Here is a 23,068-nt window from a genome sequence, read left to right on the forward strand (position 1 = left end):
TTTCCCACTTGGATGCGGAGCACTTCGAGAACAATGTTCTCTCTAACATTACTGAGGAGCAGCTGCTCAACTCCTTGCATGACTCGCTGGCATGCGAAGGTCGATTAACTGCAAGGATCAAGTCTCAAATGACCAGCATGCATACATTGCTTCACGCATTAAACATGGACTTCGCCATCACTCCTAAGCACGTTGACAATACTGGGACCCATGACATCATTCCCTGTAGATCCATGTCTGACTGGAAAGCATCGTTGTCGATGGCGAGAGAACAGGTCATTCGCAATAGATCTGTTGCGGCATCTCGGGTGACACCTGTGGATAAGTCCTCTTCCCACCATGTCACCGTTAATGGGCAAATGCTAAACTGCTTCGTTCCTGATTCCGTCATCGTCTTGACAAACAGTTCATCACCACGTCCACCTCCGGGCCATGCAACAATCCCGCTGTCAATTGAGGACAGTACGATCGCTCTTGTAATTCACATATTACAGTCATTTAGTCTGAATGTCGAACAGGAACGTGCATTTCACATTATTTCTCGCTGGCTCCTTCACAGAGAGACACATCCATTGCAAATGTATCTCGGAGGACCTGGTGGGACGGGAAAATCTCAAGTCATACGAGCTGTGTCCTCCTTCCTGACTAAACGTGGGATATCATTTCGTCTTATGCTTCTTGCTCCCACAGGCTCTGCTGCATGTGTAATCTCTGGCTCTACTTATCATTCTGTCCTCGGTTTCAACCATAACTCAGACCATGCTGGATGTTCAAGCGCCGCTGTGTTGTCCAAGGTCCGTGAGCGTCTAGATAACGTAGATGTGGTGTTCATTGACAAAATCTCTATGGTTTCATGTACGGATATGTATCGTATCAGTGCTCAAATCTCTAAGGCGCTCGGCGTGACCGACAAACCGTTTGGTGGCTTGGGGGTCATTCTCGCAGGTGATTTTGCGCAATTACCCCCTGCCGGAAGCGGTGCCTCGTCATTGTATTCAAACAGCATTGGTGCATGGTCATCTGCCCATTCATTACATGCCCAGCAGGCTGTGTTAGGTAAAGCACTATGACATCAAGTAACGACAGTTGTTATTTTGAGACGTAACATGCGTCAACAGGGATTGACGCCTGAAGACTGTGCTTTTCGCCAAGCGCTGCAGAACATGAGGCTGAAGGCCTGTACGCCTGAAGACATCGCGTTATTGCGAACGCGTGTTGTCACTTCCGCCGGCTTACATCACTTAATGTCCGATCCCAATTTTCGGAACATATCTATTATCACTGCCCTGAACAGTCACCGAGACGCTATCAATGAAGTGAGCTCACGTCGCTTTGCTACAGAGAATGGACAACAGCTGGTGCGATTTCATTCCATTGATTCCTGGTCCAATGTCCGTTCGAGTGACTCACTACGACAGACTCAGCGATTGCAACAACGAGCTGTCGATCCTAATCGATCCTCTGGTGATGTCTTACCAGGAATCCAGGAAATGCTCTGGGCACTGCCCCCTTCCCTTACTGCTCACCGTGCAGGTATTCTGACACTGTGCAGAGACATGCCGGTTATGCTGAAAAACAACGAGGCAACCGAATTATGTGCAACCAATGGTGCGGAGGCTTATGTGCTCAGCTGGGATTCACACCAGGATGCAGATGGACATGACATACTGGACACATTATTCGTCCGTCTCAAGAATCCTCCTCAGGTAGTTCAGCTTCCCGATCTCCCACCGAATGTAATTCCCCTGGTCCATGCAAAGACACATATCAAATGTACGCTTCCCAACGATTGTGTGGTCTACATTGATCGCTCGCAGGCAAACGTGCTCCCCAATTTCGCGATGACCGATTTTGGATGCCAGGGGCGGACACGTCCACACAATCCGTGCCATCTTCGCTTTTGCAAGGGGCACCAGTCACTGTACACTTGCCTGGCACGCAGTGCATCTCTAAAAGGTACGCTGATTCTCGATGGCATCGATGACTCCAAGATCACTGGCGGTTTGAATGGTGCTCTTAGACGAGAGTTCCGAGAGCTCGAGATTCTGGATGAAATCACTCGGTTGCATCTGGAAGATGCGCTTCCCCCTTCTATCAGCGGTTGCACGCGGGCGTCATTAGTCAAGACTTTTCAGGCCACAAACGGATGTCAATACATTCCTCATAATGTGGAACAGCTCCTTGACTGGTCACAAGAGCCCATCTCGTCTCTCCTGCCTCCCCCTGAACCTCCGCACTGGCAATTACTGGGCAAAAAGGTTAAAAGAGATCTCGCAGCGAACAGTAACCGGCCCGAACGTTCGAAACGACGTACCAAAGATAACTGGCTTCCTCCCTCATCGCTCCCCACGAAGCGCGCTAAAACGATCACGTCCATCTCTGTTCCTACCACTTCGTCTTCTGCCAAACACGGATCTTCCGTCGTACTGCTCGGGTCTGAACATGCTACGCCTTCGAATCGCGTTCCCTCTGCAACTCCTCCATCCGGTCTGATCTGGGACCGGCAGAATTGGAGCTGCGCTTACGATTCGGTGTTAACTGTCCTGTGGAACATCTATGCCGACAGAGGCGGACAGTTTTTTTCCCGCATTGCGTCAGCCAGTGCCCTGCTGCAGCACGTTGAGGTCAGCTTTCAATCGTGCACAGCTGATCGTCACTTCTTGGAACTAGCACGAAATGCTCTCCGCGACCGTCTCTCATCTCTCGAGCTGCAGTCCTTCCCTCGCTCTGGCCCTGTCGGGTGCGCAGCATCTGACCTCGTGGAACGTCTCTTCACCGTCGATCCAACTACCTGCTCATTAGTGTCTACATGCCTTACATGCCCGGAAGCCACCCTATTAAATCATATGCTCCAGCCGATTGCGAACGTCTCATTCAGCATCTATCCTTTTCACTGGGACGACGTCGAACCGCGACCATCCACACAGACCACATCCCAATGCATGCACACTCTCTTCCGTGCACGACGTGCTTCCCGTTGTCAAGCTTGTCATGGGTACACTGAGAGTCGGATCGTGATTCATCGGGCCCCTGCCATTTTTGCCCTGGAAGTACAGTCAGGATCGATACCTGGCCAGCCAATCATTCAAGTACAGAGAACGTGTGTGTTAACAACTGATCGTGGAGATGCTAACGACCCACACCCAGGAATCGCCGACGCCGCACAGAACCACTAAACCGACCAAAAAAGAGCCAACGAGAGCACACACGCGAAACACAAAGGGAGACAAACCCGGCAGGAGAGAAACACAGAATCAACAACCACCGAGACCCAACAACGGCACAACACGAAAGAAACAAACGCCACCAGGGACAGCAAGAGTACACACAAGGAAACAAATACCGCACAACACAAGGACGCAAGCACGCAAAACGAGCGAAGCGCGCGAAAACTCAAACGACCCCGAACCCCCAAGAAGGACACAAAAGAAAAGAACAACTGACAAGCACACACCAAAGCATAGCCAGCCCCAATATCCCAACAAATCTGCCCAGCGTAATTTATACCGCTCCGCGAAAATCTTTGTATGCCATCGTAACCTCCGTTGCTACAGGTCCCGTCGCTTTTTCCTCTACTATACAACAGATCACCACACCGTTTTCTTTCTATACTTATTATGTACATATATCAGTCTTCCGACCTGTTATTTGGAACCGGCACGGCCGCGCCAACTCCACCCAAGTTGTAAACAGGGGTGCCGCATATCACCCCTTATAAGCATTCTGTCAGACGTTGGCGGATGTGGCGTGCTCGAGTACGCTAAACCGTAAGCAGCGAATTTGCCAGCTTAAGGCTTATGTAAGCCTGTCAAGCAGCCGCGTCAATAACCAAATAACCTTCTGTTATTTGGAATCCCGGTCGCCTGCAATGATCTTTGATCACTATAGATGCATCAATTTTGATACATATACCCCCAGCAACGAGAACTTACAGAGATGCAGAAGACTTTTCATTGTGCCGTCAAGTATGTGCACACTAGTGGTCCACCTCGCCGGCTGTTCTCACATCGCACGCACACTCTCATTTAGTCCTCTTTCCTCCGAGTCGTAGCACTGTCATGGTCGCTTTCCATCAATCTTTCCAAGAAACTTTCTGTTGGTCGCTCATGGAACGCTCAGTCGCTTAATTGCCAATACTTAGTCCCAGGATCAATCATTCTATGATTTCTGGGCCTGCTTCGCGCACCGTGACGATTGGAACAACTAAGACATATCAAATCATCATCGCGGGAAGAAAGTACAGAGAGATGTTCTTAAATGAGTGTTGTCTCAGTGTGTAATGTTTCACCTTCGCGTGCGAGGTGAGTCCCATGTTATGTCTTACCTCAAAATGTGTTCATTCCGCTGCTCAGTGCGAGATCTTGGTTACTCACTGAGGTGTCGCCGATTACACAGCGTGTCTTTGACTAGCTCCGTCGCTGCTACCGGTGACGTGATTGATGAGACACACTCTCCTTTGCTTTGAGCTTTAGGCTATGAAAGCTACGACAGCCAAGAATCCCGGAACGTTGAATTGGCGATTGAAACCTGTTCTTGGGGGGTATATGCGCAGTTTGCTCTCGGGCAAGCCCTGTACGTGTAATCTGAGTATCACGTCGACGCGGTGTGCTAGGAAAGCTGTGACCACGCTCATCTAGTGATCGAGTTGCAGGGGGTTCGGTCGTCATGGTAGCCAGCAACGGATCAAAAATTTGGGTTTTTTTGGTTATGTGCGCATGATAGAGTCATGCATTGTGAGTCACTATCTGCTTTGCCGAACTCATCTGCAGATGAGCAGGGTTGCACCGTATATTGGGTGATGTGACATTGTATTATAATGGAACATGGACTTATAAATAGGCCGACTCCCAGCCGCTTCACAATCCATATCCAATCCCTTCAGGCTTCACCTAGACATGTCTACAACAGCATCTGAAGCAACCACTCTATTGAAAGAAGGGTGTGTCTCTTCAGATAGTCCAAACTGTACTGCATTGAATAATGTATCGTCAGCTTTATACAAGGCTACACTGTTATTGCCGGCGCAGGCCAGTCGGGCATTTCTTGCTCATTACTCGTTGCTCATTTTACGATTTTGCTTCATACAGCGCTCATATTCTTCAACCATGTCATAACTTCCGGCCAGGAGGTCCAGCTGTTCTGGGGAGAGCGCTCGTTTTCTGCATGGTTGTTCTTTGCCAATCGGATGCTCGCTTTGGGCTATGCGGCCGTTTCTGTTTGGTCCCTCATGAACTTTGACACAGTAATGGTACGTGAATCAATGTTGTCTCATTTGGATATACCTTCGACCGACTGATATTGTAGAGGTAAATGGGCTCCTGTTGCCACATTCATTCGCATCTGACTGTTACTATCTCGTAGTTGTATGGCATACTTCGTGACGAGCGCTCTGCTTACCATACTTGCCGACATGATCTTAGGGGGTAGGTTGGCATGCCTCATGACGCATTATCATAGCTCAAATATAGCCAAGTGGTTTCAATTCTGCGAATCTATGCCGTGACAGGTGGCGATCGACGGCCTGTTATGCTCCTCACACTGCTTCTGGTCTTCAACGTGATTGCAAACATCTACACTGGTATGCTTCCTTCTGATTGGGACATATTCTCGATTGGCTTATGTTAAATTTATGCGAAGGCTGCATTGCAATATCATATTCCCTGGTCATTTTGAATAGCACACCCATATGCATCCCGTCCAGCAGTTCAGCGCAAGATATCGGTACAATGTATGTAAGCCGGTATCTTCAGTAAATCTATACTTCCTTATGTGTTTCTCAATAGATGTGAGTCCGAACCAAGGCATGCTTTCCTCCATACTCCTTTGATTATTGCACCACAGTGGAAGTACTCACTACGGTCTGTGCTACAATTTTCGACATCATGACGCTTGCAATTCTCTAGTGCAAGCTATACGTCCACCATAGACCCGCCAATGTTGGCATTCTGTCTACGAAGAAACCATCACTTGCGGCACTACTTCTTAGAGATGGTACGGCTATCGGACAATAACTATGGGTCTCTGATCGAATGACACTTTCGGCCATGATTTTCATAGGCACAATTCAGTTGACGTGAGAATGGAATCGAATGCAATTTGTCATCGTCTGAAGCATATTGTTCAGAGCTCTAATGCTACTGAACTTACTTACAATTGTATTGAACTTCCTGAACCTCGTAAGTGTATGCCCTTTCAATCCATCCTATATCTTCCACTAGATCCTGATTGCTCTGCCATACATGATTCTGAACACGGTAGACTGTTGCAAATATCGTCGCTGATTGGGAATACTCGTGAAACAATCCTCTTGCATTTTATCTACCAATGGCACACTGACAATTTTACAGACTAGTTCCCATTCTGATCTCTCGTATCCTCCTCAACATCTGAGCCGCCGCGCGATCCACACGCGGAGAGCAGTCTCAAACGCCCTCCTTCGTCCGGTCGCAGAATGGGCCCCAGACACAAGCGGACGTCGAGAACATGTCATTCGAATTGAACATCCTCAGCAGCACCGAACAAGCTCAGCAGACCGATCTCGCTCATGCGTCAGGCTCCATTGAACATGATCAAATCATTGCCGAACCGCGCAACATGGCAGACAATGTTGCTATCGTTGGCGATGCTCATCAGGACATCAACGAGGAAGAGAGGATGGGCGAAGTCGAGGAAGAGATGCTATCGGATGAGGAGAACGATGTGTGAGGGGAGAGAACGGGCCTTCAAGCCGAGCTGTGGCATCGACGGTGATTACATTTTCACTTGCTATTTGTAAGTCGCACATCATTCTTCATACGCTCGATCTCATCCGGCTGTATTCGCAGATTTTCCCCGCACAACTTCAGCAGATGCGCGTCGTGCTACAGATCTTGTTGATATGTTTCTCGCATGAACATCCGTACTACGCAATTGCATCTATAATTGAGTTTCCACACGAATGCTGGGGACACTCTGTGCGCTGTCTATTCTGGATGAGCCATCGAGTTGTTGGATATGCACGCTGTACGGGCCGCTCCACTGTTGGGTAACAGCTGCTGTAAGCTACGTGTCGCTTGTCAACTGCTGCGACGCATAGCTATAGCATTGAAGGTCGCCATCATAGGTTGGCGTGGAGGCCAGAAAGACCACATTCGCAGTGTGGTCTTGGATTCGTTCAGTTATATCATGCATTTCCGCGAAACCACCGTACGGTCCCATTAAGTTGGGTGAGAAAGGCTGCATAAACAGGATGCCCGAAAGCTGATCAGGGCCTTCGATCGACTCAATAGGCGAAACCTCGAAGAAAATGGACGACATAAAGATGACGGACATACGCATGACAAAGTGAAATTACTGCGAGTTCACCCAGCGCAGAGCATTCTGATGCGGCTGTGTGACTGGACGTCCAAGATATGATGGGGTTGATGTGAGGGCTCATCGAAGTAAGCTCCCTACACAGTTCGTCTGTGGCACTGATCTCCATGGAGACATTGAAAGCGACTGCTGAAATGCGGAGGAACCAATGCCACAAAGGGATCGAGAGTACAATCAAGCGAGGTGAGATCTATTACGAATGACAGTGCAAGCAATCTGACTAGATAGTGATGTGCTGGTGTGCTCAGAAACCGTTTCTTCAACGACGTCTTCCGGCCGCATCGTATGAGCATTGAATATTGATGGTCGAGTTTTGAACCCAGCTTTCGACTTCGCCATCGAGATGGGTTCGTACTATCGAATTGAGGCGCGATATGGCGTGTTACCTAAGCGACACATTGCGAGTAGAATACGAGCACAGCTCCGTCTCATGAGAAAGCTGATGAGCTGCCACGCAGACACCTCGGCGGAACATGATGTCGAGGCTGTCCATGGACTGCACGAGGTGATTGGCGATAGGGAAAAATCCTGTTCTGATCGCAAATAGCTAGAATTGAGCGCTTTGCATCGGTGAACATGCATGGTACGACGAAAATTATGAGCAAAATGTGACTGCTCGAGGAGACCGGACTGGCAGGCGAACAAACGAAATTCAGTGATAGATCAACATCGAAATGGATAGTTTGTCCAAGAAAGAGTCCTCACATCATATTTTCAGGCCTTGTTGATAGGTCGATTTTCATACGTATCATCACTTTTCATATCAGCCGCAATAGGCACCTTCTCAACCCAGGCATGGATTCGACGTGCCAGCTTGTCGTTGTGCAACAAAGGAAAACCAGCGCCCAATGAGAAAGCACAGATACCCGGTTATAGGGTTCAGCTGTCCCAGCGCTCGTAAGAACAACAGCCTTTCCACAATTTGACAGCCAGCAGAAGCTGAAGGCCAGGCCCTTCAAAATTGGAGCTGCATGCATATGGAGCGCAAATGGGGGTATTGCACGGAATCATGTCCCGACCGGCACCGAAACGCCCGTCGAGAGACACAGATCGGATAGAAACGGATTTAAGCGATAGGGCGTTGACAGATGTATCAAGGTACAAGGCAACAGCACCGTACATTTTGACCAATGGATGGCATGTAAGGCATAGAGTGAGGTGAGATGAAACGACAATACAGATTCTACTGACTCATCTGAGATTATGAAAGTCGAACACCTGCTGAACTCGCCGAGCCTTCCGCTGCTCAACGCGGAGCAACACTTCGCCGAGGAGACATACCGATGTTTGCACCCGCACGAGTCAACGTGCTAGGAAGATTCTCATCGTGCCTACGGGAATCCCCGAGCTCGCATATTGCAAGGTAGGCAGCCCGCCTTGAAATATGCGAACTCGGCGATTCGGGAATGGTCCTTGATAGTATGTGGAGAGTCCTAGCTTTTGCAGTGGTCGCTCTGCGTGGAGTTCGAAAGTGTCGAGTTCTCTCACCTGTCGTTGCAGTGCGGCACTAAGCCTGGACTAAATTCACGCGCCTGTGCGTGATTGGTCGGGCGTGCGTGGCAGAATGATCGGGCACGATTACCACGCCACGGGCGCGTCTCCACAAGGCGTTGCCTGAGGAGGTCCTACCAATACTCAAATCATGATTTCGGCCAAGCCTCTCCTGGAGTCCTGTAGTGAAGATACGATAGTCAAGGCATGCCGTCTTCTCGTCATGTTAGTCACTCTCGCAAAGGTGAACTCCATCTGTCATGCACGTCGTCTTTGTTTGTTCACGGTTCACTTAGAACTGAACTGAACCGCCGGTGTTGTCAAACCGTCAATCAATTATTCCGCAGTTGCCGGCCTCTCCGACGTTTCTCCTGCGAGCATTCACCACTACATTTTGAGCAGGACTTGACTGTCACGGGGCATATTCTACCCTCGCTTTTGCGGGTCCCCTGTACGCGTGCGACGTTTATCGTTTCCTCAGCTGATAGTTACCAGGAGATCCCTCCGGCTATTCCTTCCCGTCATGCAGTTCAGTTATGAGGTTGCAGTTGTCACAGCATACAGCAACGGATCAAGTTGAACACAGCTTCTTCTCATAATCTCATGATTCTCATCTCATATGAGCCGAGCGACCTTTCCATCCCGATGTGCATATCTCTCTCAGTTGCGATTCTATGCATACGCGAATGATGAAGTCATTGGTTCTGAGCCACTTTTTATTTTGCAGACCTCATCGTAGGTGAGTTGGCTCACAGTATATGTTAATAGGCGGGTGATGTAACGTTACTATCTGATGCCATACGGCGTTATAAGCAGGCTGACTTCCGACTACTCTAAGTCGACGTCCGTTCTCTCTACTAGGCATGTCTGTCGCCGCCTCCGAAGCAATCACCTTTTTGGACAATTCGTGCGTCTTTAGATAGTTGAGATGCGTTGCATTAAATGATGCATTATCAGCTTTACAGCAAGCTATGCTTTTGTAGCCGGCGCAGGTTAATCGGACACTTATCGGTTAACACTGACTGATTGTTGACGTTTCCATTCAAACAGCGCTCATATTGTTCGACCATGCCATAACATTTGGCCAGCAGGTCCAATTGTTCTGGGCCGAGAGGTCGTTCTCCACATGGTTGTTTTTTGCTAATCAGGCGCTTTCACTGAGCTATGCGATCATTTCCGTTTTGTCCCTCGTGAACTTTAGCACAGTAACCGTACGTGGAACCATATTGTCTCGCATGGATACACCTTCGACTTACAAACATTGCAGGGGCGAGTTGTTTCCTGTTGTCACATAAATTCGCGTCTAACTATTCTTACGTTGTAGTTGTATGGCAAGCCTCGTGATGAGCGGACTGCTTAGAATACTCACCGGAGCAATCTCAGAAAGTAAGCTAGTGTGCTTCATGAAACATTCTCACAGCTCAAACATAGCGAAGCGGCTACAATATTGCGAATATATGCCGTGACAGGTGGTGATCGAAGGCTTGTTATCCTCCTTGCACTGCTTGCGGTCTTCAATGTGATCACAAACGTCTACGTCTGTACGTTTCCTCCTGATTGGGACATGTTTTGATTGACTTATCATGAATTCATGAAAAGGCTTCACCCGAGTGTCGTATTCTGTGTTTGTACTGGATGGCGCAGAAATATGCACCGAGTCCAGCAGTCCTAGTTCAGTGGAAGATGTCATTGCAAAGTATAAAAGCCACTTATTTCAGTGAATCTGAACTTGCTTATCTGATTCTCAATAGATGTTAGTCAGAACTCGGGATTTCTTGCCTCCATATTTCATTGACAATTGCACCGCAGTGGACAAAGTCAATGCGGCCTGTGGTTCACTTTTCGCCATCATGGCGCTCGCAATTCTCTGGTACAAGCTATATGATCGCCATAGACCAGCCGTGGTTGACATCCTGTCTACGAGGAATCCATCGCTTGCGGCACTGCTACTCAGAGATGGTACGGATATCTGACAATGACTGTGGGTCTCTGAGCTCGAATGACATTTGTGCCCACTATTTTCACAGGCACGATTCAATTAACGTGAGACGTAGTGTTGACATGAGTTGGCAACGTCTGAAGCACATTATTTAGAGCTCTATTACTAATGAGCTTACTTGCGACTGTGTTAGACTTCCTGGACATCGTAAGTGCATGCACCCTATATTATCCGCTGGATCCTAACTAATCTGTCGTACATGATTATGGACATGCTAGAATGTCGAAAATGTCGTCGCTTATTTGGAATTTTCGTGGGGCAATCTTCTTACATTTTCTCTGCCAATGACACACTGAAGATTCTACAGACTCACTCCCGTTCTGATCTCTCGTGCTCTCCTCAACATCCGAGCCGCAGCGCGGTCCACACGAGGAGAACAGTCCCAAACGCCCTCCTTCGTCCAGTCAGACCGAGGGCTCCAGTCACAAGCAGACGTCGAGAACATGTCGTTCGAATTGAACATCCTCGGCAGCACCGAACAAGCCCGGGAGACTGATCGCACTCACCCACAAGACTCTGCGGAACATGATGAAATCATTGCCGAACCGCGCAACATGGCAGACAATGCTGCTATCGCGGGCGATGCTCATCAGGACGTGAACGAGGAAGAGGGGATGGACGAAGTCGAGGAAGAGATGATGTCGGATTGGGAGAATGACGAGTGAGGGGAGAGAATGGGCCTTGAAATCGAGCTGTCAGATTCACTGTGATCGTCCATTTACTTGCTATTTGTAAGTGGCACGTTAGTCTTCATACGCCCCATCTCATCCGGCTTCATTCGCAGATTCTCTCCGCACAACCTCAGCGGATATGCGTCGTGCTATAGATCTTGTTTGACATGTTTCTCGCATGAACATCCGTACTAACTAATTGTATCTGCGATTGAGTTTTCACACGTATGCTATGGAATATACCGTGCCCCCCCTATTCTGGATGAGCCATCGGGTTATCGAGGATGCACGCCGAACGGACCGCTCTACTCATTGCGTAACAGCCTGTCAGCTACTGTATGCTACGTGCTGCCTGTCCACTGCTGTGATGCATAGCTATAGCATTGGAGGTTGGCATGAATAGGTCGGCGCGGAGGCCAGAGAGACTACAGTCGCAGTGTGGTCTTGGATTTAATACGCATTTCCGCGAAAACACCCTGCGCTTTGATTGATATCGGTGAGAAAGACTGCATAGACAGGATGCCTTGGAGCTGATCAGGGCATTCTATTGACTCAAGAGGCCAAACCTCGAAGAAAATGCATGAAGTAAGAACGACGGACGTACGCATCACGAAGTCAGAACTCAGTGAATTATGCTGGCAGATTCTCGACTATATGCTCGTGCGGGCCAGCTCCTGCACATCGCAGTCCGTTTCACGCGATCCAACCTCTACGCTATTATTCTGTTCGTATTTCCGAGCCCTGTACTAGCTAGCGTCAGAACTGTGTGTGCCCGATTTTCTCCGAGACGTAGACTTCTCATTCCTCTCAAGAGGCGCGTTATGATGTAGCACGCCAGTGCTGAGCGCTGCACGCTGCGCGCTGAATATCCTAATGTGCCTTGATTCATTCATGCAGAAAACATTATTCGGGAAAGAGCGACACCGTGGGTTTACCGCACGAATGGAGCCTAGTATTCTAGATCTTGGAACTGGAATAGCGCGTGTACCGATCCCTTGTGGGCATAGACACGTATCTCGAAGGGAAAACGAAACATTGGCGCATGTAACTCAGCGCTGGTACCAGAGAGATCGCACTGGAGTTGTGAGATTGCCTCCGAGCTTCATCACGTGATCATCTCAGGTCTTAGCACCTTGCAGAGCTCGTTCTGCCAGCAAGCTCACGCGCACGTCTCGTCTCGACCACGTATAGGCTCAGCACTCGAGGACATCTGCTCAATTTAAGAGTCACAACAGTGTAGGAAACACACTTCCGAGGTACAACCACTGACGAAAAAATGAGGATGTCTGCGAGACGGCTTCCGCTGATGGTTCAGGTTGTTGGGGGGTGACCGCCTCGCGCGGTGGGAAAGATGTGGCCTCATAAAGCATCAAAGTAACCGTCGAGCGAGTTGAGTCGGGGTACGCGTCGGTGAACAAGCACACATGGAAAGGACGGTGCAGCGTCATCGTGGACGAGGCCTAGTTCTCCCCAGCCACAACGGTACGCTAGATGGCCTGACCACGACAGTACGAGCTGATGTGAATGCAAGATCCGCTTGACCCAGACTTTTGCTTGAACTTCAGACAGTCCCCATTCCGTTCGTCGCACTCACACAGTTGACCATGCAGAGGCGCGTTTGGAGCATGGAAGCGCAGAGTATCTTAATGAGGTGGGTGACGGTATGCGCCTAGGCCGCACGTCGGAGACTACGGCCAGAAACCGGACCTAACCGTGGGCGCTTGAGCGCTGTCTGAGCGGAGCTCGACACGATCTACGGATGAAAAGAGGCCAGGAGAGCCCAGACGAACCGAGTGGCGCAGCACATATATGTAGGAGGGGCGATTGAAGCAAAGGGTGGAGTAGATTTATTATTAAGAAGGCCGATTATTAAGAAGGCCGACAGGACGGATCGATGGCTTCGAAGTCCAGCGTCGTCCCCTGCCTGTTATATGGCGAGACGCATGTCGAACGTCTACATAGCAGCTGAGCTGCCGAAGCTCCGTGTATATAAGTCACAGGGACATCCATAAAAGCTGGAGCAGTCTCTTTGGATGACGAAATTCGCTGGAGCGTCTGAGCGGTGTACACGATCAGTTTGAGGATGCGAAGAATCGGCAGGGCCAGGCTCTGCATTGCGCTGCGTGGAAATCATTGGGTAACGTCGACGTTTCCAGTCTGGTGGAGATTTGCGACGGTCGAGCACAACGCGTCGGCGAGCCTAGGCCTCCAAGAGTGCTCCGACTACGTTGACGGTATGATTGCGACTGACGCCCGACTAGAGCTTCTTGAGCTGTTTTTTCGAATATTCTGCGAGCTTCTGCCCCACACTGGAGTGGGGCCGCCTAGCCAGCAAATCTGGCGATTCATCTCGTTGCAAGAGCCATTTTTTTTCCTGAACTGCTCACGGCCGAGATCGTTGCGCTTTGGTCTCCGAGATAGCTCGATGCGAGGAGCACAGCTGAAGCACAGCTTGTTGACATCGTTCCAAGTATAGATGGATTTTTTCATAATCCAGACATGGCGGAAAGCGATGGAGAGCACGGCTGGTTCCCGACTTTGATTCGCCAGTATTGCAATACGTCAAGGACCCGGCCGCATCTCGACCGCCCGAGTGCCGATCGCGGAGAGCGCCGGGATGCGATTGGGGGACGCATTCCTGGGCGCCGCGGGGTGAGATCGGGCATCGATGGCGCAGTGGACTGCAGTGGAGCGGACACGCGCGCTGTGCCTCGCCACGCCGGACCTATATACACGCCACCGCGGTGTCCCCTCTCTCCCTCCTTCTCTCATCGTAGATGGCCTATACGTCCCCTTGCCTATACTCGTTATTTTTCGTTGACAGACTAATCTGAATACCCCGAAAGCTACTGCCGCGAGAGGTAATTCGCTTCCCCGTTATGGAAGCCGCGTGTAAAACTGACTTCAAGACATCCGCGCACAACTGAGCCTGTGCTCGCATACCCCACCCCCACACTTCATGGTGGCCGCCGCCGCCACCATGATTTTTGCCTCCGCATCCCGCGCCACCGCCGCTCCTGCTGCCGGCGCCTTCCCGATGCTTGGCCGCGCAGACCGCAGGCACTCTGCGCATGGCGGCCGCGCGCACACCGATACCGACACCGCCCCAGCCGGCAAGCCCGCCTTGAGAGGGACGGTCACGCTCACCGCAGACCAGTTCACTCACCTCCTCTCGCTCATCCACTTCCCCTCCGCCGCATCTCTCACCCGCTCCCCAGCCGCCACCCGTTCGCCTGCTCCTCCACTCGTCCGTGCGCGCTCGAGCCCGCTGCCTGTCTCGCCAAAGACCGAGCACCAGTTCCCGGCATTCAGCGCATACCCGAACGCGAAGACGAGCCCGTCCGTTGCGGGAAAATCTTTGCCTGAGCTGTTTCCCACGGTCGAGCCGGGCGTGCTGCTCGATATTGCACGGCACGCGTTCGATCCGTACGATCTCTACAAGCTCGACGCGAACTACCGCGCACACGTGTTGGAGCACGCCTCCCTTACGCCGCTCCCGGCGTCCCCCCTCCCATTCTCCTCGTTTCCCTCCGCATTCGCACAGCACGCACTCGGCCCACGCGAGTTCATCATGCGCTTCTACCCCTCCTTGTCCTCGCTCTTCGCCCCACTCTCAACGTACTTCCGCATTCTCCTTGCCTTTACCGCCTCTTCCGGCTCTGTCGACGCTACACACACCCTCGCATCTGCCACCAAGGAGTACCTTGCTCGTCTCGTGTCGTTCAGTGAGGAGTATCACTGGTCTGTAGTCCTTCCGTATCACATGGCGTTTCATGAAAAGCGGCTAGACGAGATGCGCAAGGGAGAGTTTGACGGCTGGGCAGAAGTGGACTTGACGCTGTTGGTGAAGTTCTTGGAGGACGAAGAGGCGCATAAAGAGGCCGAAGAAGATACTGAAGGAAGTACGATCGACAGCGAGGAGATGAATGTGCGGAGCGCCGACGTTGACGCCCCGGGGGGCGGACGGCCCGTTGCCGCTTTATAACCACTCGTAGCTGTGCTTGCTCTGCACGGCGCATACATTTCGGTCTTGCTTCACCTGTATCTTGTTACAGACCAGCAATCGTCCCATCTGGCGCGAACGCCTTCCCTCAATCAACCATCGTGAAGCTCCATCCTGGCTCGCAGATCCCTTGCCTCTCCGCACTGGTTTTTCTTCCCAGCGAACGTCGCACTCGCATCTTCGTAACATCTGTAGGTAAGGCCTGCTCGTATATCATATTTCCTCTTGTCGTCCATCGTCGGTTTTAGGTTCTTCTTAGCATTTTTGGTGATTCTACATATATCTGTATTGTGATCGCGAAGGCCTGCGTCCGCTAGGCATTCCGGGGCGGCTATATGCGCGGTCCGAGGCCCCGATACCATCCATCCATCCATCCATTCATCCATTCAGACGATTTAGTCCAGACTTTGACGTGTGCTTGTATCCATACATTTCGATCTTATCTTTATATATCAGCGACAGCACTGATATATATGCGTGAAACTAGGACGTCGGATCATAAAGAGCGATCGATGAATGTGGTCCCTGTATGCGCCTGTGAAATTGGATACGCGATATCTTGCGATTCGAGCTGAGCGCTTGGACGCCGAGCATTGCGCGTGCCGTCTCGGAGTCAAGGTGTTTTTCTGGAACGTATCCACTGTGAGAGGTCAGCATGCTCGTTTGGGACAATATCTTGGAACTGAAGCCTCGAAAACTGCGACACTCAGGCAAACGTACCTGCCTTTTTCGGATGACCACACAAGACCTCGGCTGTTGATAAATGTATCTTCAACTCTTCACAATCAGCACCGCTATTAGCTGATTATCTATCGGACGAAAACAGAGAGATCTCAAAGCAGCATCGGATCCCATCATGAACCCCAAATAAAGCATGCCATTTGGCAAAATGATGAGCTTTCAAGCGCATTTGCACATCTGACTCTACACTGCCAAGCAAGGCCACTGCAGGATGATAGACGAGTACGCATACGGAACAAATCGACCAATAGTCCAAATATTTCCAAAAATCAGAATCACGGGGCGCAAATGAAAACCAGCACATAAGCACAGAACCAAGTCCCGGCGAAGATCATGGGGTTCCTCGGTCTTGAGCAGAACAGCTGGAGGTCTCCTCCTCTTCCTCCTCTGGGACTATGCCAGATTCGTTTTCTACGAGCCCGATGACGCATTGTCAGGTCCGTTATCATCGTGCACCTACCGGAAGGATCGCTATGAAGTATGAACACGTTTCTCGGCATGTGAGAGCTGGACAGCAATACAATGAAGATTTAGGCGACTGGAGCCCGTTGAAGCGAAGTCCCGTCTCATGAGGTAGGCAACTTTCGAGTAGTTTGAGGCACTGGAAAAGTAAGTGGTCCAAAAAACCCGCCATGATAAGCCTCGATAGCAGACATGGAGAAATACCATCAAACTTTTGGGAACTCATGCATTCGAGCGCGCATGTTGGACACCTGGTCGAGCTGTGGACGGGTAAACCACCGTGGGTGATCGCACTTGCCATTTCGATAAACGTAGCGCCGGTCCTCGCACAGCGTGCATAGCAACATTTTTCCATTGGAAAACAATAAAGAAACTCTGAAAACATATTAAGCTTTGATTTGGAAAAATGGTGAAGAAATTAGAAGCTTCCTCCATCATTAAATTGCTATATCTGGGCATACACTACCCAAATATGGAGCACTTTACATAATAGTTTTTAACATTTTTTCAAAGTAAGGCTTTATATTCTTTTACTATATTTTCATCATTTCTTCAGTGGAAAAATATTGCTATGACGCTGTGTCGCATAATACCGTGGCATTGGCGCCCGTTGTAGCCGGCCCTAGCCGGCCTCAACCTGGTCACGCTGAACTCTTGAGTATGGGGAATCTTGACGTTTCTCTTGTGCGTGTGCTGTAGCCTACCACAAACAACATGATCTCTGTGTTACGCAGGATGGTGAACCTGGACACGTCCCAATCTCTCTGAACCTCCCTGCATCTGCTCGATTTGCTCTCATGTTCAACGTTCATGTCCTATGACTTGTCTACTCGGTATTTTTGCAGTTCCTTGCTCCTCCGCTTTCAACCTGCTCTGGCGTAATTCTCTTGAGTTTGCATCGATGCCGTGCACCAGAAGTGCCGCCGATTCGCGCTCTCACTGCGACCATATGGCGCTTTTTACGAGGAATCGAAGATAGACTGTGTGCAATCGGTGCGATGTGGATGCTCAGCGGATGATACGGGGCATGTGAGTCGAAACACACACTCTCGCCTGAATGAGAAGATCTCACGTGTAGTCGAGTCGACAAGCTCCCTTCACCCTCGTGCCGTCCGTTCAATTGCTAGAAACACAGACAGGCTTTCTAGTCAGAGCTTGCCTATCAATGCTATGTTTGCTCATTCCGCCGACCGTCTTAAAGGTAGCTTGCATGCTGTACGTTCTGCAGTCCTCACATCCGCCAATCATCGACTGAGAGAAACGCACAGCTCTTCTCGGTGTCTGGCTCGCCTCATCTGACGTTTGATAGCATCTATCGCTGCTGGCACACATTGATCTGAATGAAACAGGCCTGTCCCGTCATTTTCATCTGTTAGTGATAATCATGCAGGAAATCGTACAATAACCTCATCTTCCGATTGTCGGGCGGTTGTGTGAGGTAACAAGGCGGACAAGGCAAACTTATGACTCATTTCCGGCATCTTTGTGATGATCTCATCTGAGCTCAGAGCAAGTTAGAATGCGGCACCACGTTTGCGTTTGCACGCGCCGATACAGGACATTGCTGCATTGTTCGCAGAGTCGGGGCCCCTACGCAGTGCTAGTAAGCCCAAAGTGTTGATGGCTTGCGCTCAATATCCAACCCGCTGACTGTGAGTTTTCCATTGTATCATGATGATCGCGCACTCACCGAGAATATCTAACTGCTGTGCTACTTGTCGAGATGGTGCCGCGGCGGGAAGCAAGGATTATACTGAAGATCATCAAGATAGCTCACGCGGTTCTCATGGGCGAGGAAGATGGTTGAAAACTCTGAAATCAGCGAGCACTACGCAGCCTCAAAAGATTTGCAATGAACGACACTGACGCTCGTTCCCTTCTGTCCTCGTGCAGCGGAGACCCATGGTCGAGGACATTGCATACGCTCCGACCACAGACTACTCACGACCAGTGAACTGGGGCGCTCCCTTTGAGCAATTGCTGCACACTCGACTCCTACGACCCGTGCAACTCTCTCGTTGAACAACATGGTGCGGATCCTCGACTCAGCTATGTCTCGCTTGATCTCGTCGTTACAGAGCTGTTGCACCTGCTTTCATGTCGTGTTACTCAGGCTGAAGGGCCAACGATGACCGTACGCCGTGCACAATGGTCCACGGCTTGAATCTGTGTTCTAATGTGGTGTCAAGCACCAATTAATGGACATCAATATTCGAGTTCGGCGCTGTGCATTGTATAGACGACGATAACGCAATTGCAGTGATATTAGGATCGAATCAGTCTCGACTGAGGCCAAGCGGCTCGAGGCACTGTGAATTTCACAATTATTTCGAAAATTGTTCTGCAGGATTGTTCCGGCCGGTATCATCCTTTTAAAGTTCGCAGAATGTTGCGCTCCCTCAGCGGTGTCATGTCGCCTCGTCGACAGAACTCAACCCACCGCTCGGAGTTCTGCAATCGTCATGTCTCAATCCACGTGTTGTTCCTTGAACGTCCTCATGACTTTCTGTGATGCGAAACAGGCAGTGAGCATGCGACTGATTGCTATGCATAACGGCTTTGTGCACTGACCAGTACGACGAGGTACTCAAGCATAGCAGAATATGACGCTGGAAAGGCTTCATTCAAATCCTCGCACGCCGATGACAGACCTGATATAATATCGAGATACAAAGCTATGCGAATCATGCACGCCATATAGGTATGGCATAATTACAGCGCAGAACAAGCATACAACGAAGACACCGGGAACACTGGTCAATGAGGGATGCATATGTGGGATGGTCTAGAGACTAATAAATACGGGGCCGGGTATCAAAGCATTCTGCTCCAGTAAGTAACTTGAGGGCCATGAGAGACATCGCAGTACAGGTTGTATAAATGCCAATGCGGATGTCGTGTGTCTGGCAATGGGCTCACCGATATGACCACAAATGCTGAAGTAGCAATGAAGCATAGGGTCGCCTCATTCCTCATCGTAATAATCTGTCTCCCAATCATCCTCTTCTTCGAAACGGTTGATAGCCACTCGCTCCAGGTCCTCCCCGTGCGTCTCTCCCGAGCGTTCAGTCGTCATGCTTTCCGGAGCTTCTGCGTTTTCATGGTTACAAACCTTAGCAGAAGGACCGGCGATGACTCCCTCATCAATGATAGCATTCGACTGGTCCATACGGGCCATGGAACGTCTTGCCTCCATTCCCGACGCGATGATGCTGTTCAAGGAATCGGAAGGGATTATGAGGTCGGGAAGATGTGCCTCAGTCTGGACTCCATGACCCGAGCGCACGAATGATGGAGTGCTGGATTGTTCTCCACGTGTAGCCATTGCTGTCTCATGGATGTTCAGCAGCATACGAGAGACGAGGATGGCAACAAGCCTGGGAGATAAATTAGAGATTGTTTTGGTTTCAACCAGAAATCGTGAAGGCTGACGGTGGTTGCAAGTTGTTGAAGATGTATTGACCTTGCTAGAATGTGGAAGTGCACGGTAACATAACGTACCAGAAGTTCAGCATTATCAACAGGGATTTGATTTGAGAGCTAGTATGCTAACCTGATCAGCAATGGACAGCACTTCTCCGACCACATTCATGAGTAACAATGTTCTGTGGCTATCTTTCAGTTTTACTCCAGACGTGAGTGCGGGTCTCGCACATGAATTGAATTGTGCCTACAAGAAGGATAAAGACAGATCAGCCAGCATTACACACGACACTGCCTCATGTTCTCACCATCCCGTAGTAGCAATATTGCAAGCGATGACTTTCGCGGAAATATTGTAGGAGAAGTCAAGCTGAGACTGCTGGCCAGCGTTCTCCAAATGATGCCAATCACCGCGATGTTGGCAACCATAGAAACTACGAGGGATGCAATAGACACTATTATGCAATCGTCAAGATAGGCTCATTTCGGGAAGATAGTCCTTGTATTCAGCTTACACCTGAACGTTTACGGATGAGAAGGAGAAAGAAGGATTAGATGGATCGAACGTTTACTTTGAGGAGGTGTTCGCAAAGGAGTCTTGTGTGAAACCGTTGCATACCGCGGTTGGTCCTAGAACGATGACCTCGTACGATATGTTCACAAATGCTTTTCGCAAAGACAGAGCTGATGAGGAGATGATTTGTTCAGGAACATTTTCGGCATGAAACGTACCGAACACAGTATTAAACCCGATCATTGCAACAAATAGCAGCGCTAAAGGTATCGTAGGACGCCAATCGCGAGAGGTTATTGCATAAACTCGCAATAACGTGACCACTGGCGCAAGATATCAGCGACTTTCTGGAGTTCAAAGAACACAAACGTGCCTCCGGATACTATCGAAATAGCGAGGTCGCTACCGTATAAAATGTTTGATACCATCTCACAGCTGAAACTTAGGCATTGATAACGTTCGACGCAGCATCATACACTTGGGCAACTAACCTCTATTAAAATGTGCTGTCACAAGACCATGATATGTAGAGTTTTAGAATAACACCTACGGCCGTAGAGTGAACATTGATCAAGGATACAACCGACGATGTGCCATAAACGAGAGCAGCCAGTCGATTGATGAAGAACAGAATTGTTGAGGGTGTTCGGTTTGACCACATGAATTTGACCTCTTGACCGAGCGTGATGACATGTTCGTAGAACATGAGCGCTATATACGACCGTTATTACGACGTAGTATAATCAGAAACGCAGATAGTACTAACCTGCTCCAGCTGCAAGGGCACAATTCGATATGAAGCTATGTGAGATACACCTTGAGTTCGATGGATAAGCCATTGGAGAACATTAGCGAGCTCACCTATCCTCAAATAAAGCGATTGCGTCATAGTTCGCGCTGGCCATGCTGCTGACGGGCAAGCGAGTGGAGGCGACGTTTAAGCAATAGCTACTCAGACGGTGCTATTTGACCTGTTAGGAGTGTTTCCATCAGATACTTGGTAAGGAGGATCAGGAAGCATAAGTAGGTTTCTTGACAGAGCTGAGCAGTCAATTGAGGGTATCACGCGCTCTCACCGACAACAATCAGCTGAATTTTCAATGATTGGCGGCCATATCACCTTGGTACTGCCTTCGAGCAGGCGTTGAGAGCTCCAAAGGCGTTGAGTGTATGTAATCTCCATCTTCAACAAAGATATCAGTAGAGACATGCTAGCAGATTGTATCAGAACACTCTATACGGTATAACCCTGTTCACTTGCAGATGGGTTCAGCAAAGCAGGTAGTGGCCCATAATGCATGACTGTATCACGCAGACGTCAACGAAAACGGCAACTGAACGAAGTATGCACTTCGGAATGAAGAAATCACGCGTCTCACATGAGGGATCGCGGAAGGAAAGCAAATTCTTGATCCGTTGCTGGCTGCCATGACGATCGAACCGCTTGCAATCTGATCACTAGATGAGCATGGTCAGAGCTTTCCTAGCAAACTCGGTTGAAGAGATAATCCGATCACATACACAGGGCTTTACCGAGAGCCACCTGTGCACATACCCCCAAAGAACCGGTTTCAATCACCAATTCAACGTCCCGGACTTCTTGGCTATCATATTTTCATAACGTAGAGCTCAAAGCAAAGGAAAGAGCGTCTGATCAATCATGCTACTGAGAGTAACGACGGAGCTAGCGAAAGACACGTGGTATAACAAGCGATGCTTCAGTTGGTAACCAAGATTTCGCACTGAGCAGCGGACAGAACACATTCTGAGGTAAGATCTAACATGGGACTCACCTCACACGCAAAGATGGAACAATTGCATTGCTCAACACGTTCATGCAGCACCCATATAAGAATACCTTGTTCTACTCTCTTCCCGTGGTGATGGTTTGATATGTTCTCGTTATTCCGGTCGTTCACGAGACAGGCCCAAAAATCGTAGAATGATTGACCATGGGGTTTAGCATTGGCAATTGGGTGACTGAGCCTTCCACGAGCGACCAAGCAGAAAATTAATGGAAAGCGACCATGATAGTGCTACATTTCGTAAGGAAAGAGGAATAAGCGAGAGTGTACGCGTGATGTGAGAACAGCCGGTGAGGCGGATCACTGCCAGTGGTGCGCGCATACTTGACGACACGAAGGGAATGTCTTCTTCCTCTTTCGTTGCTGGGGGGTATATGTATCAAAACTGATGCATTCATAGTGATCAAGGATTATTCAAGCTGGAGCAGGCAACTGTAGCAGGAGATGCGCATGTGGCGTGGTAGTCGTCACGTCCCCGAGGGCGTCCGACCAATCAGAACTGCTCTATGTATGTCACGGTTTTTCCGCGCCACAAGTCTCAAGCGCCCACGAACCATTATTTATCCACCCATATACCATATATAGTATGTACCACTACGCCTCCAC

General features: G+C 49.7%; 4 protein-coding genes across 4 annotated transcripts; 3 read left to right on the forward strand and 1 right to left on the reverse strand.

Annotated features, from left to right (window-relative positions):
* Window positions 1–1,487: 1,487 nt before the first annotated feature.
* Window positions 1,488–6,705, forward strand: LAESUDRAFT_816641 (uncharacterized protein; the record flags this gene model as incomplete). Its single annotated transcript, XM_040914796.1, has 4 exons — window positions 1,488–2,624; window positions 2,671–2,740; window positions 5,088–5,248; window positions 6,451–6,705. The coding sequence occupies 4 exons, from the start codon at window positions 1,491–1,493 to the stop codon at window positions 6,703–6,705; spliced, it is 1,620 nt and encodes a 539-aa protein (XP_040757955.1).
* A 2,953-nt stretch (window positions 6,706–9,658) lies between these two features.
* On the forward strand, window positions 9,659–11,819 carry LAESUDRAFT_732477 (uncharacterized protein). The gene is made up of 11 exons (XM_040910246.1): window positions 9,659–9,751; window positions 9,802–9,836; window positions 9,895–10,072; window positions 10,169–10,230; window positions 10,281–10,385; window positions 10,444–10,540; window positions 10,596–10,597; window positions 10,654–10,803; window positions 10,941–10,971; window positions 11,151–11,574; window positions 11,628–11,819. Exons 1-10 carry the CDS (start codon window positions 9,708–9,710, stop codon window positions 11,506–11,508), a joined length of 1,062 nt encoding a protein of 353 aa, XP_040757956.1. The 5' UTR covers window positions 9,659–9,707; the 3' UTR covers window positions 11,509–11,574; window positions 11,628–11,819.
* Window positions 11,820–14,869: 3,050 nt separating this feature from the next.
* Window positions 14,870–15,382, forward strand: LAESUDRAFT_613137 (uncharacterized protein; the record flags this gene model as incomplete). The annotated part of the gene is made up of 1 exon (XM_040903177.1): window positions 14,870–15,382. A coding segment is annotated over one exon (513 nt), but the record flags the coding sequence as incomplete, so codon positions are not given.
* Window positions 15,383–19,531: 4,149 nt separating this feature from the next.
* LAESUDRAFT_732482 (uncharacterized protein) lies at window positions 19,532–21,368 on the reverse strand. The gene is made up of 10 exons (XM_040910247.1): window positions 21,208–21,368; window positions 21,031–21,094; window positions 20,876–20,980; window positions 20,714–20,809; window positions 20,452–20,598; window positions 20,375–20,390; window positions 20,274–20,325; window positions 20,153–20,187; window positions 19,640–20,097; window positions 19,532–19,560 (listed from the first exon to the last, which is right to left on the reverse strand). The coding sequence occupies exons 1-9, from the start codon at window positions 21,361–21,363 to the stop codon at window positions 19,686–19,688; spliced, it is 1,083 nt and encodes a 360-aa protein (XP_040757958.1). The 5' UTR covers window positions 21,364–21,368; the 3' UTR covers window positions 19,532–19,560; window positions 19,640–19,685.
* Between the last annotated feature and the right edge of the window lie 1,700 nt (window positions 21,369–23,068).

Source organism: Laetiporus sulphureus (assembly GCF_001632365.1).
Source record: "Laetiporus sulphureus 93-53 unplaced genomic scaffold LAESUscaffold_88, whole genome shotgun sequence".
Taxonomy (NCBI): Eukaryota; Fungi; Basidiomycota; class Agaricomycetes; order Polyporales; family Laetiporaceae; genus Laetiporus; species Laetiporus sulphureus.

Bases quoted from the DNA above. Each gene is read 5' to 3' on its own strand.
- LAESUDRAFT_732477 (XM_040910246.1), top strand. From the start codon at position 9,708: ATGTCTGTCGCCGCCTCCGAAGCAATCACCTTTTTGGACAATTC. The intron at 9,752-9,801 runs GTGCGTCTTTAG...ATGCATTATCAG, and splicing joins ATCACCTTTTTGGACAATTC to CTTTACAGCAAGCTATGCTT. The intron at 10,231-10,280 runs GTAAGCTAGTGT...AACATAGCGAAG, and splicing joins CACCGGAGCAATCTCAGAAA to CGGCTACAATATTGCGAATA.
- LAESUDRAFT_732482 (XM_040910247.1), bottom strand. From the start codon at position 21,363: ATGTTCTACGAACATGTCATCACGCTCGGTCAAGAGGTCAAATTCATG. The intron at 20,981-21,030 runs GCACGTTTGTGT...ATCTTGCGCCAG, and splicing joins TATTTCGATAGTATCCGGAG to TGGTCACGTTATTGCGAGTT. The intron at 20,188-20,273 runs GTTAGCATACTA...TCCACATTCTAG, and splicing joins TGCTGTCCATTGCTGATCAG to CAAGGTCAATACATCTTCAA.